At 46.2% G+C, this 17700-nt stretch overlaps 1 protein-coding gene across 1 annotated transcript in view; it reads left to right on the top strand.

The window, feature by feature from the left end:
- The first annotated feature begins 7550 nt into the window (after positions 1–7550).
- Positions 7551–17700, top strand: part of LOC141271877 (uncharacterized) — a 52819-nt gene continuing 42669 nt past the window's right edge. Inside the window, exon 1 of the mRNA XM_073682079.1 lies at positions 7551–7623. Within this exon, the coding sequence (XP_073538180.1) occupies positions 7598–7623 (26 nt within the window). The 5' untranslated portion in view covers positions 7551–7597. The remainder of the gene's footprint in view (positions 7624–17700) is intronic.

Raw genomic sequence — 17700 nt, 5'->3', positions numbered from 1 at the left:
TTGTTTACCGAAAGCCCTTTTTTTGTTTTTCATTGCCCTCTTGACTTCCTTATTTAGCCACATTGGCTTCCTCCTATTCCTAGCCCTTTTATTCCCATAAGGTATGTACCTTCTACAGTGACTATGTAGGACTGTTTTGAAAATTTCCCATTTTCTATCCGTGCTCCTATTACTAAAGATACTATCCCAGTCTATAAGGTGAAGGGCATCTCTTAGCTGATCAAACTTTGCCCTCCTGAAGTTCAGTGTTTGTGTGACCCCCTTGCTGGGCACCCTACTGAAGCACATGTGGAATTGTATAATGTTGTGGTCACTATTTCCCAGGTGCCCCCCGACCTGCACCTCAGTTATTCTGTCTGGCCTGTTAGTTAATATTAAGTCTAAAAGGGCCGTCCCTCTAGTTGGTTCCTGCACAAGTTGTGACAAATAATTGTCTTTGATAATTGACAGAAACCTGTTTCCTTTCTGAGATCTACAGCTTTCAGTTTCCCAGTCTATATCGGGGTAGTTGAAGTCCCCCATAATAATCACCTCGTTATTTTTTGCTACTTCGTCTATTTGTCTCATTAATAGACTTTCCGTGGCTTCTGCTATATTTGGTGGTTTATAACAGACTCCTATGATAATTTTATTATTGTTTTTTGCCCCATGTATCTCCACCCATAAGGACTCGACCTCCTCATTTCCCTCCCATACATCCTCCCGTATTGTAGGCTTTAGACACGTCTTTACATATAGACAGACTCCACCCCCTTTCCGACTTCTTCGATCCCTTCTAAACAGACTGTAACCCTGTAAGTTAACTGCCCAGTCATAGCTTTCATCTAACCATGTCTCGGTTATTCCCACTATGTCATAGTTACCTGTAGATATTTCTGCTTCCAGTTCATCCATCTTGTTTGTCAGGCTTCTGGCATTTGCTAGCATGCAGTTTACACAATTTTGTTTTGTTCCAATCTTCTCCCTGTGGATTGTATTAGAAATTTTCGTACCTCCCTTCTAAGTATCTTGTCTTGGACCTTCTTTGTCGCACTTCATATCTTTCATTAGTATGTTCTCTGGTTGCATGTTCGTGTCCGGCGTTTTTCTTCCCATCCCCTCTTCTTCTAGTTTAACGCCCTCCTGATGAGTGTTGCGAGTCTCCTGGCGAATGTGTGTTTCCCGGGTTTGTTGAGGTGTAGTCCGTTTCTGGCAAGGAGTCCGTCATAGAGGTAATTCACACCGTGGTCCAGGAATCCAAATCCTTGTTGTCTGCACCATCGTCTCAGCCAGTTGTTCAAATCAAGGATCCTGTTCCATCTCCTGGCGCCATGCCCGTCTACTGGAAGGATAGAAGAAAAAACTACCTGCGCATCCCGTTCTTTTACTTTCTTCCCCAATGCTTCAAAGTCCTTGCAGATTGTCGGTAGGTCCTTCTTTGCCGTGTCATTGGTGCCAACATGTATCAGAAGAAATGGGAGGACATCCTTGGAACTGATGAGCTTTGGTATCCTATCGGTAACATCCTTGATCTTCGCCCCTGGGAGGCAGCATACTTCTCTTGCGGTTATGTCCGGTCTGCAGATAGCTGCTTCTGTTCCTCTCAGTAGTGAGTCTCCCACCACCACCACTCTTCTTCCCTTCTTGGCTGTCCTTTTTCTTGTCGCTTCTGGGTGTTTCAGGGTGCTCTTTTCTTTTTTGCTTGCTGGTAGTGCCTCATCCTTAGGTATGCCATCTTCGTCCTCCACAAGTCCTTGGAATCTGTTTCTCAGTTGTGTGGTTGGTGGTGTCTCCATGGTCTTCTTGCTTCTTTTGGTCACTTGCCTCCACTTGTCTGCCTCTGGAGGTTCTCTGATGCTTCCTTCACTTTCCGTGACCAGTAGTGACGCTTATGTTCTGTCCAGGAAGTCTTCATTTTCCTTGATGAGTTTTAATGTCGCAATTCTTTCTTCCAGTCCCCGCACCTTTTCTTCTAAAAGATGCCAGTAGTCTACACGTCTGGCAGGTGAAGTTGGTTTCAGCTTCTGGTCGATCTGTGAACATGTAGCACATGTTGCAGCTCACCATGTAGGTTGTCACATCTGCCATGCTGATCCTTGTCCCTGCTGACTTGATGTCTGTCTTCTTTCTTGTGATACCCTAGGATAAACAAATTAAACAAATTCGCGCGCCGTTAGGCGTGCGGTTTGGCGATGTTTTCCAAGCAGCTGGTCCCGGCTGTACCCAACGATCTTCTAGCTGAAGGAGACTCTTCGCTTTTCCCAGAAGGCACCTGGAATATGCAAATTGTCCTCTTCAAGCTTCAATCCCTGGTTTGGCGATGCTTTCCAAGCAGCTGGTCCCGGCTGTACCCAAAGATCTTCTAGCTGAAGGAGACTCTTCGCTTTTCCCAGAAGGCACCTGGAATATGCAAGTTGTCCTCTTCAAGCTTCAATCCCTGGTTTGGCGATGATTTCCAAGCAGCTGGTCCCGGCTGTACCCAACGATCTTCTAGCTGAAGGAGACTCTTGGCTTTTCCCGGAAGGCACCTGGAATATGCAAATTGTCCTCTTCAAGCTTCAATCCCTGGTTTGGCGATGCTTTCCAAGCAGCTGGTCCTGGATGTACCCAAAGATCTTCTAGCTGACGGAGACTCTTCGCTTTTCCCAGAAGGCACCTGGAATATGCAAATTGTCCTCTTCAAGCTTCAATCCCTGGTTTGGCGATGCTTTCCAAGCAGCTGGTCCCGGCTGTACCCAGCGATCTTCTAGCTGAAGGAGACTCTTCGCTTTTCCCAGAAGGCACCTGGAATATGCAAATTGTCCTCTTCAAGCTTCAATCCCTCCAATCTATCCTAAACTCTGCTGCCAGACTAATCCACCTGTCACCCCGCTATTCCCCGGCCTCTCCTCTCTGTCAAATCCTTCACTGGCTCCTCATTGCCCAGGGACTCCAGTTCAAAACCCTACCTTTGGTATACAAAGCCATCCACCACCTGTCTCCTCCATACATCTGTGACCTAGTCTCCCGGTACTTACCTGCACGCAACCTCCGATCCTCACATGATCTCCTTCTCTACTCCCCTCTTACCACAATCGCATACAAGATTTCTCCTGTGCATCTCCCCTACTCTGGAACTCTCTACCCCAACATATCATGCTCTCGCCTACCGTGGAAACCTTAAAGAGGAACCAGAAGACCTACCTCTTCCAACAAGCCTACAACCTGCAGCAACCACCGTTCCACCATACTGCTGCACAACCAGCTCTACGCTCACCTACTGTATCCTCACCCATCCCTTGTAGACTGTGAGCCCTTGCTGTGATCCTCTCTCCTCCTATACCAGTCGCCATCACGTTTTTCTTTAAGATTATTGTAATTGTTTTTGCTATATATACCCCTTTTTCACATGTAAAGTGCCATGGAATAAATGATGCTATAATAATAAATAATAATCTTCCCTACTCTGGAACTCTCTACCCCAACATATCAGACTCTCACCTACCGTGGAAACCTCCAAAACCTCTGCCCCTACCTACTGTATCCTCACCCATCCCTTGTAGATTGTGAGCCCTCGCGGGCTCTCCTCCTGTACCAGTCAGCGACCTGTTTTTATTATGTATACCCCTTTTCACATGTAAAGCGCCATGGAATAAATGGAGCTATAACAATAAATAATAATAATGCCGTGTCATTGTGTACCGTTCGGACTGTTGTTTCTTGGTCAATGTAAAGGTTCTTAATGAGACTGATCAGATGGTTCAGTACCATATCCTTTATGGTATTCCAACGTTTCTGGTGATCAACACAGTCAAAGGCTTTGCTGTAGTCGAAGTAAAAATAGATCTCCTTGTTGTATTCTTTGGCCTTTTTCATTATCCATCTAATGTTAGCAATCAGCAATTACATCTCTTGTTCCTCTGAATTTTCTGAATCCTGCTTGTTCCTCTGGCAGCTTTTTGTCAAAGTAAAGCTGTAGACGTCTTTGTAGGATCTTCAGTAGTATTTTGCTGGCATGAGATTTGAAAGCAATAGTCACATAGTTTCCACAGTTGGTATCATCTCCCTTCTTCGGAATAGGTATAAACACGGATCTTGTCCAGTCCTTGGGCCATTTACCAGTTGTCCATATCTGTTGACATAGGCGTATGATGACATCAACTGCTGCTTCGAAAGACTTTATTAGCTCTATTGGAATATTGTCACATCTAGGTGCTTTGTTGTTTGACAGAAGCTTTATCACAGCAACGACTTCATCTTTCAGGATGTTCAGCTCTTTATCATTTCCAGTGTCACTTTCTTCCCTTTTCACTGAGTCGTTCTTGTAGAGGCGCTCTATATACTCTCTCCATCTTTCCTTGATCTTTTCTGGCTCAGTTAGTTTGTTCTTGTTGGCATCTTTCAACATGCCCACTCTTAGTTGAAATGTTCGTTGTATCTCTTTGATTTTTAGGTATGCCTTTTTGGTCTTGCCCCTCAGATGTTCTCTTTCTATCTCTACACATATCTTTTGATAAAGTTTTCTGTCTGGTTGAATGGCTCTTTTTAGTCTTATACTGATGTTGTCTGCATCCTGCTTGTTACCTTTAGCCGTTTGGCTTTCTTCAATGATCTTTAGGGTCTCTTCAATTAAGATTAAAGGAGGATCCAGCTTCACAGAGTAAATCATCTTTATTAATTAATCTTATCAACAAAGTGGTGAGGTTAAAAACATGTCAAGATAATGACATTTACACAGTCCATGGCTGGACAGTCAGAGACCAGCCCGACTCTCAACGCATTTCTGGTGTTTCCACTCTTAATCATGATGTGTATGGGGGTCTCTTCTGCCTCTTGTTTATTGACTTACTGGCTTGTTCAGTAATAATACTGTTTATATGTGTCCATAATTCCTCAGGCTTTCTTTCATCCGTGTCCAGTGATGTAAATCGGTTGTGCAGACCGTTGCAAAAAACTTCAGGTATATTGTTCAAATAGTAGTTGGAAATGGCCTGTTGTCTAGTCCATTTGGGCAGCTTGACTCTAACCTTTAATAATAGTAATAACAATAATCTTTATATGATAATAAAATCTAATCTTTAATAATAAGTGATATGAAGTGTAATAAATAACCTCCTTCACGTCCTCCTCACTAGTATGCTTGATGGAGGCAAAGGAAGACAATTATTTCCAGTACTTGGAAGCACTAGTGTCCAAATGGCTGGTGGCAGTGATGGTGCTGCTGCTAAATATGGTTCCAGTTTTTTTTTTCTGTTTTCATACAGTATGAACTACACTAGATTTAAACCACAATTCCATCCTTCCCAGAAAATAAGCGACCAAGGAATTCCAGGTTCATGCAATAAAAGCAATAGGCCACAGTATTGGTGTGGTGAGTACCTACAATAAATTAAACCCGGGTGTGCAAATAATTAATAGTACTGTTTGTGACAAGCTCACTTGTTTTTTTTTAAGTAATATTGATGGCTTGCTTCTGTATGAATGAAAAAAAATTAAGAAAAAGTGTGCTTGAATTGCAGCAATACTATACCACTTTGAACTGCTACTATACTATAACCACACTATCAGCTCTACTATATCTCGCTCCTTATCAATTAAATCTATTATTTTCTCTTTCTCACATACTATACACTAGTCTACCTCACTGCTGAGCTGTCACACACTATCTGTACAGTTTCTTCAGTGTTTGATTTTTGTTGTGCTTTCTCTCCTTTCTCTATGTGAGCTGTGACATCCTGTGACATCCTCTCACTGTCCAGATTCAATACAAGATGACTGCTGCATTTTCTACTTTTGCTTTTATACCGACTAAGATACTGTCTCTCCTAATTGGCTGAGCTATACCATGTGATGTGACAACTGAAGGCATTATGAGGATATCTACCTGAGATGGTTGGTAGATGAAATCTTCGGTAATGTGTAAAATGACGGTGGCCATTTTAGGCAATTGGAGCTAAGTGGAATGCAAATTGTTTGAATTTGCTGGGTTGAGTAAATTCCTAAAAAGAAATGTAATTAATGTTGAATGGATTCACTCATCTCTAATGTACAATCATGAGGTTGGTAAAGAACAAATGTTCAAGTGCCAATTATAGTTTCCACCTGTCCCATCAGATCGCAGGTTGTAAAATTTCCCCATATGTTGTATTGCTTAAGAGACACAAGAGAAATCTTCATTACTAGACAGAAGGTCGGATCTCCAGAACATGAGAGGGAGGAGAAACCAGGATGTGAGTAGGTGTAGAAGAGAAATATGGAGGAAAAACCACCACCATATAGGATATAGCTTACATTACATGTCGTACACAAATGGCTCGCTCTGTACATGTCGTACACACACGACTCTGCACACGCATGGCTCTGCTCCGTACACACACAGCTCCACTCCGTACACCTCGTACACACGCGGCTCAGCTCCGTACACCTCGTACACACACAGCTCCACTCCGTACACATGTGGCTCAGCTCCGTACACACGCGGCTCAGCTCCGTACACCTCGTACACACGCGGCTCAGCTCCGTACACACGCGGCTCAGCTCCGTACACCTCGTACACACGCGGCTCAGCTCCGTACACGTCGTACACAAGCGGCTCCGCTCCGTACACCAGTGGCTCCGCTCGGTACATGCCTCGTACACGCGCGGCTCCGCTCCGTACGCCTCATACACACGCGGCTCAGCTCCGTACACACGCGGCTCAGCTCCGTACACACGCGGCTCAGCTCCGTACACCTCGTACACACGCGGCTCCGCTCCGTACACCAGTGGCTCCGCTCGGTACATGCCTCGTACACGCGCGGCTCCGCTCCGTACGCCTCGTACACGCGCGGCTCCGCTCCGTACGCCTCGTACACGCGCGGCTCCGCTCCGTACGCCTCGCACACGCGCGGCTCCGCTCCGTACGCCTCGCACACGCGCGGCTCCGCTCCGTACGCCTCGTACACGCGCGGCTCCGCTCCGTACGCCTCGTACACGCGCGGCTCCGCTCCGTACGCCTCGCACACGCGCGGCTCCGCTCCGTACGCCTCGTACACGCGCGGCTCCGCTCCGTACGCCTCGCACACGCGCGGCTCCGCTCCGTACCCCTCGTACACGCGCGGCTCCGCTCCGTACACCTCGCACACGCGCGGCTCCGCTCCGTACACCTCGCACACGCGCGGCTCCGCTCCGTACACCTCGCACACGCGCGGCTCCGCTCCGTACACCTCGCACACGCGCGGCTCCGCTCCGTACACCTCGCACACGCGCGGCTCCGCTCCGTACACCTCGTACACGCGCGGCTCCGCTCCGTACACCTCGTACACGCGCGGCTCCGCTCCGTACACCTCGTACACACGCGGCTCCGCTCCGTACTCCTCGTACACGCGCGGCTCCGCTCCGTACACCTCGTACACGCGCGGCTCCGCTCCGTACACCTCGTACACACGCGGCTCTGCTCCGTACACCTCGTACACACGCGGCTCTGCTACATCCACACTGTAAACCCCTCCTGACCCCACACATAACCTTCCCCTCATCCAGCACCATGACAACCAGCACAGCAGAGTCCTGCATCCACTGAGGCCCCTGATCATGTGACCCCTGACTCCGCCCCTCCTGTGACCTCATCACAGGTCCTGTGCGCACAGAACAGCCATATATGTGGTGGCGGCTCTGCAGGTGGAGGTATGTGGAGACCCCCATTACTGGGCGCAGGGGGCATTAACCCCTCCATTCCTGGAGATAGTGCCCCCCTTAGTGCTCAAGCATCCATGGGCTTATGCGGAGCCTGTAACAGTCACCGCCAGTGTCTGACCGGCCGTCCGGAGATTGTTATGGTGGTCCCAGTCTCTGAGCCTGTTGCTGTCTGGGTATAGACACATTGAATGAAGGATCATTGATACCAGTGGTCGCAGATCCATTGTGGCCCCTGTTCTCCATTACTTCCTCTTCTTTAGCTCCTCCCCTCACAGGAAGTTTTGTCTTCCTTGTTGTGGGGCAGAGACGTGTCTGCCGTCTTCAGTTGTCCTGAGTGGAGCCGTTTTTGGGACTTCCAAGGCCAACTACCTCAACCAGTGGCCCTCCGCTTATGGCGGGCCCCCACAGAGAGAAGGTAGAGGCAAGCTTAGGAAGCTAGCAGTCCATACGAGGTACAAGGCCAGGAGACCCGAGGGTCCCACCTTGGACTCTCCAAGAGTTTCCATGGAGCCAGATGACCAGCTGGTCCCAATCTGGCTTCTCTGAATGTCTCCATGAGTTCCAGGCAACCGATGGGTCCCTAATTGCAACCCCAAACAACATATCCATGGGGCCAGGTGACTTCATCGTCATAACCTGGTCTCCCCAAATGTATCCACGGTCTCTCTGGTGGGCAATGGAGCAGATCTGTATCTTTCCAGTCAGAGCTTTATACCCTTAGGCCGAAATCATGTAGAATCAAAATCTGTGTCTCTTTAGTTAAAGCCATACTTCCAAGTTGATGGTGCGACACTCTCACTGATCTTTTTCTTCTCATTGATTCTCTGTTTTTAAGTCTCTCTGCTACAGAAGCACATGTCCCTTAAAATAGTTATAGTTGTCCTTCAAGTACACGTTCACAGGTAAGGGGTTAGGGAGGGCATTACTCACAGGTCTCTGGTATCATTGTTTGAGCTAATCTATTTACATAGTTGGTATAGTAGGGGGGGACTCTTTAAATCAACATCATTGTTTCCAAATCCAAGAGGAGACCACAATCGGGGTTATACAAATACTGGTCTGTTCTTCTTGACCAAGCACATAAATACACATAGAGTCACAAGTCAACAGAAACACAATAGTGTATTTCTCTTGGATTAACAAATCTAAATGTCTGGCTTATTAAGGTTCTAGGCTGTATCGCACAAACCCCCTATGCGAAACAACCAATGTCAACCCTTCCCAAATGAAAGCCCACCACCCACAAACTCACGGACAGTTTTTGGGTTGAGCAAGGGGCCCTCAATGACTTACGATCTTGTTGATGATGAAAAAAGAGAAGTTGTCGATGTAAGTGAAGCCATATTTGATTTTAGGCCAATCCCCCCCACACACACTGTCAGTAACTGCATGCGAATAATCACATTTAGGTTTGCTACAAATATTTTTACCAAGAATCTACTTATGCTTCCTTCAGCTTTGCTTATGAATGGTGCACTGACAGGTTGAAATAGGCACATCTAAATGAAATGTGGCATTACTCTACCTGCTAGATGCCTAAGGGGTTACAAAGGTTGAAAAAAAAGACCTAGGTCCATCATGTCCAACCTTCCTCCACCAATTGTACATTTTTTCACTGAATTAACTGTAACCCACAATGTTATTTTGTACTGAGGAAATCATCCAGCCCTATTTTGAAAGCTGTTATAGTATCTGCCATTACTACCTCTTGTGGTCAGGCATTCCACAGCCTGACTTCTCTGACTGTAAACAACCCTTTCCTATTTAGCTGCTGGAATCACCTTTCTTCCACCCGTACTGAGTGCCCCCTTGTCACGGGTGTGTCAGAGGTGACAGACAATGAAGTGAAAAACGCAGCACAACTGGACCAAGGTGCACGAGTAGGATCCAAGACCGTAGAATTAATAGTAAAACCTCGGCACACCAATGATTGGAATATTTTGCTGATTTATTTCAGCAGCCCACATTAAAACGTTTCGGTCCGCACATGGACCTTCATCAGTGTACTGCAGGTGAAAAAAGTGTAACATGAGTGTATCAATTTACATATGTTATACAAAGATATATACAGAGAACATAAGAGTACAGGTCAAATGTGCCTAAATTTGTCATTACATTCAAAAGTGATGAAGGATCCACAATATCAAAATTAGCATAAGGCTGTGTGCCCACGTAGCGTTTTTCAAGCGTATATGCTGCGGAATTTCCGCAGCGTAAACGCTTGAAAAACGCATGTAGATCCGCACCCCATGGTCCCCAATGGCATTCCGCAATGTCAATGCCCATGCTGCGGATTTTTCCGCAGCGTATATGCTGCAGTCAAAAATCCGCAGCATGTTCATTAATTTTGCGGAAGCGCTGCGGAATCAATGTGCGGATGGTACCCAAGTCTGGAGGAGAGGAGACTCTCCTCCAGACCTGGGTACCAAAGAACCTGTAAAAAAAAGAATAAAATAAAGTTTATACTTATCTTCTGATGTTTTCCCTCCGTCGCGCTGTTGTCTGAAGGACCTGCCACGTCATTGAGTCATGTGACCCACCACATGACTCAATGACGTCACCGCAGGTCCTGCACACAACAGCGTGAGCCGCTCAAGACTCCGGACGGGGCAGAGAATGCATCAGAAGGTGAGTATAAAGTTTATTTTTTTATTTTTTACCATTCTGAACAAGTTGTCAAGCACTTTTCCAAGTGATGCTTGGAGAAGTGCTTGATAACCCGCATGCGGAAATGCATGCAAAGACGCCTCACAAACGCTTCTACCTGGCGGGAAAACCGCATGTAATATCCGCATGCGATTTTCCCGCCAGGGAGAAGCGTAAAAAATATGCTTCAGGTCCGCAACGTGGGCACATAGCCTAATACAAAATGCATGATTGTAACATACCCACTTGCTATAGAATGGGGAAGAGGAGGAAGGAGTGGGAGGCGCAATATTTCTAGCAGGGAATCCTGTAGGCATAAAGAAAATTGGTGGTTTCAGTGGAACAGCATTGCTCAATGCAAACGCTGAGGTGGGAAAAAATACCTGGTTGTTCCTAGCGTACCTTGGACCCCGATAAGAGTGGTGTGATAGCCCTGGACACGCGGTATCCACCGCTGATAGCCGGCATTATGGTGAGGGGAAAGCACGCAGTGTGTATCTGGAGAGTGGGCGGGTTTGGAAGCGTGCGATAGCCAATTGGAAGCCAGGAAATGTGATTGACGTCGGGCATTTCCAGTGACGTCACAGGAAGTGACGTTAGCAACCTCAGAGGACATTTGCGATTGGTTGGGGTGTGCGCATGCTCTTGTGCGTGCGTGTCACCCGACAGGATGGTGCATTCCACGGAGTGGGAGACCATGCCTAGGGGCTGTTTTGTGCGTTCCACCTTAGGGGGGGCGTGAGCTACGCGATGAGTAGAAGGGGAGGAGGCAGGAGGGGGATGAGTGTTGGCACATTGGGACATCTGGAATAGAAGGAGATAAAAGTTAGTATATGGTCAGTTATGTACAATACACCTATAAAGTGGATGTGAATGTCCTTCTATCAAGGAACCTTAGGATAGGATATCCTATAATGTCCTATGAGACACAGTAGTGAAAAAAATCACAACACGCACATAGATATTCACATGAATGAAAGGAGGTCATAGTCTCTGTTGAGCCCTCTAGGGGCTAAAGATTGCAGTTCATGGATCCAGAAAGCCTCTCTTTGTTTCAATTTTTGAATGCGGTTACCACTGCGGCGAGGCTGCTGGATATGTTCAATTACCTGGAACCTTAATTGTGCGATACTGTGTCCTGCTGCGATGAAGTGGTGAGGGATGGGCAGCAGTGAATTTTTACATCTGATGGTAGACTTATGTTTGGATATCCTATCTTTGATAGGTTGTGTCGTTTCCCCTACATATATTAAGCCGCAGGGGCATTTTATAAGATATACTACGTAGCTTGTGTCACATGTAAAAAAGCCTTTTATGGTGTACTTTCTACCAGTTTGGGGGTGGTGGATGTTATCCCCTCTGAGAATGTTGTTACACTGATGACACTAAAGGCAAGGGAAGGTGCCTTTTTTCGGTGTTTGGAAAAGTCTTTGGCGTGGGCCTAGTGTGGTAGGTCCTATATCGGCTCGTATCAGAGAATCTTTTAGATTGGGTGCTCTTTTGAAGCATGGTAGAAAAGGGTTTTGGAATTCAGTTGTGGTTGGTTATCCTGTGCCGAGGATGTTCCAATGTTTGTGTATAGTCCTATGTAGTATATAGGCTGAGGGATGGAATATATGCACAAAAGGGATACGGTTTGAGTTATTTGTCCGTGGTCGACTATGTTCACTTAGTTGTTCCTCTAGTAATGGTTGGGGATATCCTCTCTCCTGAAATTTGAGAGACATCTCTCGTAATCGTTGATTACGGAGTGGTGTGTCTGAGACGATGCGTCTAACTCTCTGGAACTGAGATTTTGGAATGACACGTTTCATGGAAGTTGGGTGATTGCTAGAGAAGTGTAGTAGGGTATTGCGGTCAGTGGGTTTCCGGTAAAGGTCAGTATTGAGAAGACCTGCTTCATCTCTGATGACCAGTGTATCCAAGAAGTTGATTTGCTGTGGATGTGAGTCCATGGTAAAGCTCAAATTCGGCCATGCTGAGTTCATATAATTGAAGAATTCCGTAAGGGTCTCATGGGAGCCCCCCCATATGCAGAAAATGTCATCTATATAACGTTTCCAGAAAATGGAATGTCTCTGGAAGAGTGGGTTCGGATAGATGATCTGTGCTTCAAAGGCAGCCATATAGCAATTAGCATACGGGGGGGCTACATTGGATCCAATAGCGGTCCCTGTGGTCTGCAGAAAGAAAGTGTCCTGAAACAGGAAGTAGTTTTGTGTTAGAAATAAGGTTAGTAATTCTATGGAGAGGTCAATGATAGATGGGTCGGTTTGTGAGTCCCTGAGCATGAGTTGAACCATGTTGATGCCTTGAGCATGAGGAATAGATGTATAAAGACTTGATACATCAAAGGAAACTAATATGGCTTCAGGGGGGACTTGTTTTAATTCTGTCAGGGTGTCAAGGAAAGCTCCAGTGTCTAGTAGGTATGACGGACTTTTTTGAGTTAAGGGGGTTAAAAATTTTTCTAGAAAAATGGACAATGGTGATAAGATGGAGTCAGTAGATGCTACTATAGGGCGACCTGGGGGCTTTCTCAAGTTCTTGTGAATCTTGGGTAGAATGTAGAATACCGGGATAACCGGATGTCTATTTGTAAGGAAATCACGTGTTTTTGTATCAATGACCTCTGCTGCCAAAAATTGATGTAAAACAGAGGCTATTTGACCCTGAATTTGAGAGGTGGGATCTTTGGGGAGTTTCCTATAGGTAGACTCATCCTGTAGTTGTCTTAATATCTCTGCAATATAGTCACACTTATTTAGGACCACAATGGCTCCGCCTTTGTCGGCTGGTTTAATGATTAAATCCTTATCTTCCTGTAGGTCATGGAGGGCTTGTTGGTCTAAGGGGGTTAGATTGTTTTGATAGTATACCCTACATCTATCGATGTTGCTACGTAGTTCCTGAAATGCACTGTCAACAAAGGAGATGAATGTCTCCAATGAAGGTGTTCCCCGGGGGGGTCTGTATGTACTTTTGGATCTAAGACCCAAGCTCTGGGACGTGATGCGTGCTGGTGGTTCCGATGGTGTAGTAGTGGAAGGATTACTGGCAAAGTGCGTCTTAAGGCTTAATGTTCGGTAGAACCGCTGCAGTTCCATGTCCAACTTGAAAGTACTGTATTTGTATGTGGGGCTGAATGATAGACCTTTTTGTAATACTAGGGTTTGGGCGACGCTCAGGGTTTTGGAGGAGATATTTACCACCAGTGATGTGTCTGGGACCTGGTGACTCTGGTGAAGTCCATATTTCTTCCTCCGCCAGCCGCCTCGCCTCGTCTTCTTCGGGGTGGATTTCGTCTGGGTAGGCCTAAAAAAGGAACAGACTGTGTCAGTGGTTCCCTGCGTTCGGCCTCGGACCCGGAGGATGAGAAGTCAGTGGATGATTTTGCTGATCGGTGGGTGTTCCTGCCGGTAAAGGAGTAATCCCGCCATTTGTAAACTCTGTTCAATTCGTAATCCTCGGAGTCTCTAGCAAACTTGTTCCTCTTCCTAGTTTCGGTGTCACGTTTATGTAGGTCAATATTCGCCTGGATCTTATTCTGTAGTTCCTGGAAATCCTCTGGGCTGATTGAAGACGTTAGCTGTGTCTCGATATTCTTGATTTGTTCCTTTAGTAGTGGAGATTGCCTTGTGTAAGAAATCAACCGTTAATAACATAAGGTGAGGTGACAGACAGTCGCCCTGCAGTTGGTTGCAGGAGATCCCTACATTTGGCATTATAATCATCTTAATAGAGGCTACCAGCAGCTACCTCCCTCTGGCTAATTAGCTCCCTGGCCTGGGTGTATAAATACCTGGTGTGTCTGAGAGGGAGGTGCCGGCGATATTCATTACTACTTGTGAGGCTTTAGCAAGAGCAGTACTTCGTCCTCTCTGGAGCTTGAGGCCGTGTGCGCATTTGTTTGGAGCACGTTTTGAAAAGGAATTAAAAAAACCAAAACTGACATTTTGTTTTTTTTTCTCTGTGTGTTTTTGGGCTTGGACCTTCTTTTTTTTAATTTTCTTCCTTTGGTATGGGTTCAGTTGCAGAGCGGCTGCACAGGCTGTCTCTGGAGGTGAATGACCTCCACGGGGAGTTGCAGCGGCTACAGGTCGCCAATATTGGGGTCTCTGCAGATAGGCCTGCCCAGCCTGAACCCAAGGTTGCCCTCCCGGACAGGTTTTCTAGAGGTAGGGACAAGTTTTTTTGTATTCAAGGAGGCCTGCAAATTGTATTTTAAATTTCATCCCTATTCCTCCGAAAATGAAGAGCAACGGGTTGGAATTGTGATCTCTCTACTGCAGAGCGATCCTCAATCCTGGGCGTTTTCTTTACTGCAGGACTTGGATTGTATCCAGTCTGTGGAGGGGTTTTTCAGGGCTCTGGCCCTTATCTATGATGACCCTGACCGAGTCGCCTTGGCTGAGTCTAGGCTACGTCGGCTTCAGCAGGGGAATTGATTAGTGGAGACGTACAGTTCGGAAATCCGTAGATGGGCAATGGATTCCAAATGGAATGACTCAGCCCTTAGAAGTCAATTTTGTGAGGGGCTTACTGAAAGGGTAAATGATGCCTTGGCAGTATATGAAATACCTCAGTCCTTGAAAGCTGGGACCTAGGTTTATTGGTCCCAATAAAGTAACCACCGTCATTAACCCAGCAGCGTTTCGTCTTGAACTTCCTCAGGCCTTTAAAGTCCACAATGTGCTCCATAGGTCCTTACTTAAAAAATATGTGGATCCCTTTGGGCCCTCGCCTCTACCACCGCCCCCAGTAATGGTTGATGGTAATCTGGAGTTCCAGATTTTGAGGATTGTAGATTCTCGCCCCAACGTTTTTCTCTACAATACTTGGTGCACTGGAAAGGCTATGGTCCAGAGGAGAGGATGTGGGTTTCAGCGTCAGAGGTGAACGCTCCCAGATTGGTTCTCTCATTTCACATCTCTTTTGATGAGAAACCCGGTCCTGAGTGTCCGGAGGCCACTCGTAGAGGAAGGGGGTACTGTCACGGGTGTGTCAGAGGTAACAGACAGTCGCCCTGCAGTTGGTTGCAGGATATCTCTATGTTTGGCATTACAAACATCTTCTTAGAGGCTGGCTGTCTCTAGGACCCAGCAGCTACCTCCCTCTCCCTCCCTACCTGGTGTTTCTGAGAGGGAGGTGCCGGCGATATTCATTACTACTTGTGAGGCTTTAGCAAGAGCAGTACTTCGTCCTCTCTGGAGCTCGAGGCCGTGTGCGCATTTGTTTGGAGTCGTCTAAAGCTAAGCAATTCCCCCCTGTTTGTCTACCCTTGTTGTCTATAGAGTTTAGTGGAGATCGACTAGTGCTCATCTCCTTCCTTTGCTCACGTGCGGCGATTGGTGAAGAGCCAATATAGGGACGGTAGTTGAGACAGGGTGATACTAGACCAGACTAGGAGGTCTCCACTCCCCCCTTTCCGTAGTGTTTGGGCTCCCTTTCCCTCTTCCCTCTGTGTTGCACTAAGTCTTTCCCACACCTTGCATGACACCACTGGTCCTTAGTATGGTCTTTGGAAGGAATAAGTAATCTGACAGTCCTTTGTACTGACCACACATATATTTGTACATGTAAATGAGATCCCCTCTGAGGCGTCTTTTTTCTAAGCTTAATAAGCTGAACTTTTTCAACCTCTCATCATATGAGAGGCCTTCCATCCCTTGTAATATTCTTGATGCCCGCCTTTGAACTGAGTCTAACTTCTGAATATCCTTTTTAAAATGTGGAGTCCAAAACTGGATCCCATATTCTAGATGTGGCCTCACTAGTGATTTTATAAAGGGGTAACCATACATTAGGATCACGTGATTTTATCTCTTTATACATCCTAAGATCTTATTTGCTTTTGCAGCTGCTGCATGACATTGAGTACTGCTGCTCAGCTTACTTGTAACCAGAATACCCAAGTCCTTCTATTCTGTAGTCCCAAGTATACTCCCATTTACTGTATATGCAGCAATAGGATTACTCCGTTCTAGGTGCATTACTCTACATTGATGTACATTAAAATTCATCTGCCAAGTGTTTGCCTATTCAGTCAACTTATCCAGATTGCTTTGCAATATTGTAATGTCTAGGTCAGATTTTAAAATCCTATATAGTTTAGTGTCGTCTTCAAAGACTGACACTTTACTCTCAATCCCATCCCTAAGGTCATTAATAAAGAGGTCAAAAATCCCATTTAGAGAATGTACCATTTATGATGACTCACTGTGTCCTGTCTTTTAGCGAGTTTCTTACCCATCTGCATATAGTTCCCCCAAGTCCTTGCTTCTGTAGCTTCAGTATAAGGCTGTTATGTGGTACAATATTAAATGCCTTTGCAAAGTCCAGATAAATCACATCAGCCGCATTACCAACATCCAGGTTTGCACTTACCTCATAGAAACCCAACATGTTGATTAGACACAACCCGTGCTGATTATCATTTATTATATTATTTTCTGCGATATAACTCTGCAGGTCATCTGTTATGATGCCCTCAAAAACTTTGCACACTACCGATGTCATAGTTACCTGGATCCACCTTCTTACCTTTCTTAAATATTGGTACCATGTCAGCCATCCTCCAATCCTGTGACACCGACCCTGTTTCTAAGAGAGTCTAAGAAAATGAGATTCAGCGGTCTGTCAATTACTGAGCTTAGCTCCCTCAGTATCCGTGGATGAATGCCATCTGGCCCGGGGGATTTGTCAATGTTTAATTTGCTCAGACGCAGGCATACTTCTTGTGTTAAACTAGTTATATCAAGTGGTGAACTTTGATTTTGTCCTAGGATAGGATCGTTGGATGTGAACTTGCTGATTGATGGGTGTCCCACTGCTAGGACCCGCACTGATCAGCAGACTGGGGAGTTTTTATCCCCATTACAAAACGGACCAACAGATCGGATGACCAAATGCAGCTCCATCCTGTCTCTATGTGGCTGCCTGAAAAAAGACAAGTGCAGCACTTGGCAGCCCCATAGGGAATAAGTGCAGCGCAGGTAGAGCATGTGCCAAACACTCCATTTGAACAGGGATAAAAGTGCCCTGTTGTGCCAATCGCTTTGGGTCCCAACTGCCGGACCGCCACAGATCAACAAGTGGATAAGTGATAATTTGGTTTCACCGTACACCACACCACTTTAAGGCTGTGTGCACACGATGCGTTTTTAATGCGTTTCCGCAGCGTTTTTGCAGCTGCGGAAACGCATTAAAAACGCATGGTAGAAGGGCAGCAATGTTCCCCAATGATAATCCGCATGTGCTGTGCCCATGCTGCGGATTTTTCCGCAGCGTTTATTCTGCTCTCAAAAATCCGCTGCATGTCCATTAATTTTGCGGAAGCGCGGCGTTTTCGCCGCCATTGACTTGCATTAGAATGCGCCAATACCGCAAGACTGCATTTGTACTTGTGTTATTGGCGCG

Source organism: Phyllobates terribilis, unplaced genomic scaffold, assembly GCF_046119375.1.
Source record: "Phyllobates terribilis strain yellow unplaced genomic scaffold, ASM4611937v1 Scaffold_5__5_contigs__length_657084704, whole genome shotgun sequence".
Lineage (NCBI taxonomy): Eukaryota > Metazoa > Chordata > Amphibia > Anura > Dendrobatidae > Phyllobates > Phyllobates terribilis.
Note: the sequence above shows the minus strand (reverse complement) of the source record. Positions and strands in the feature narration are given on the sequence as shown.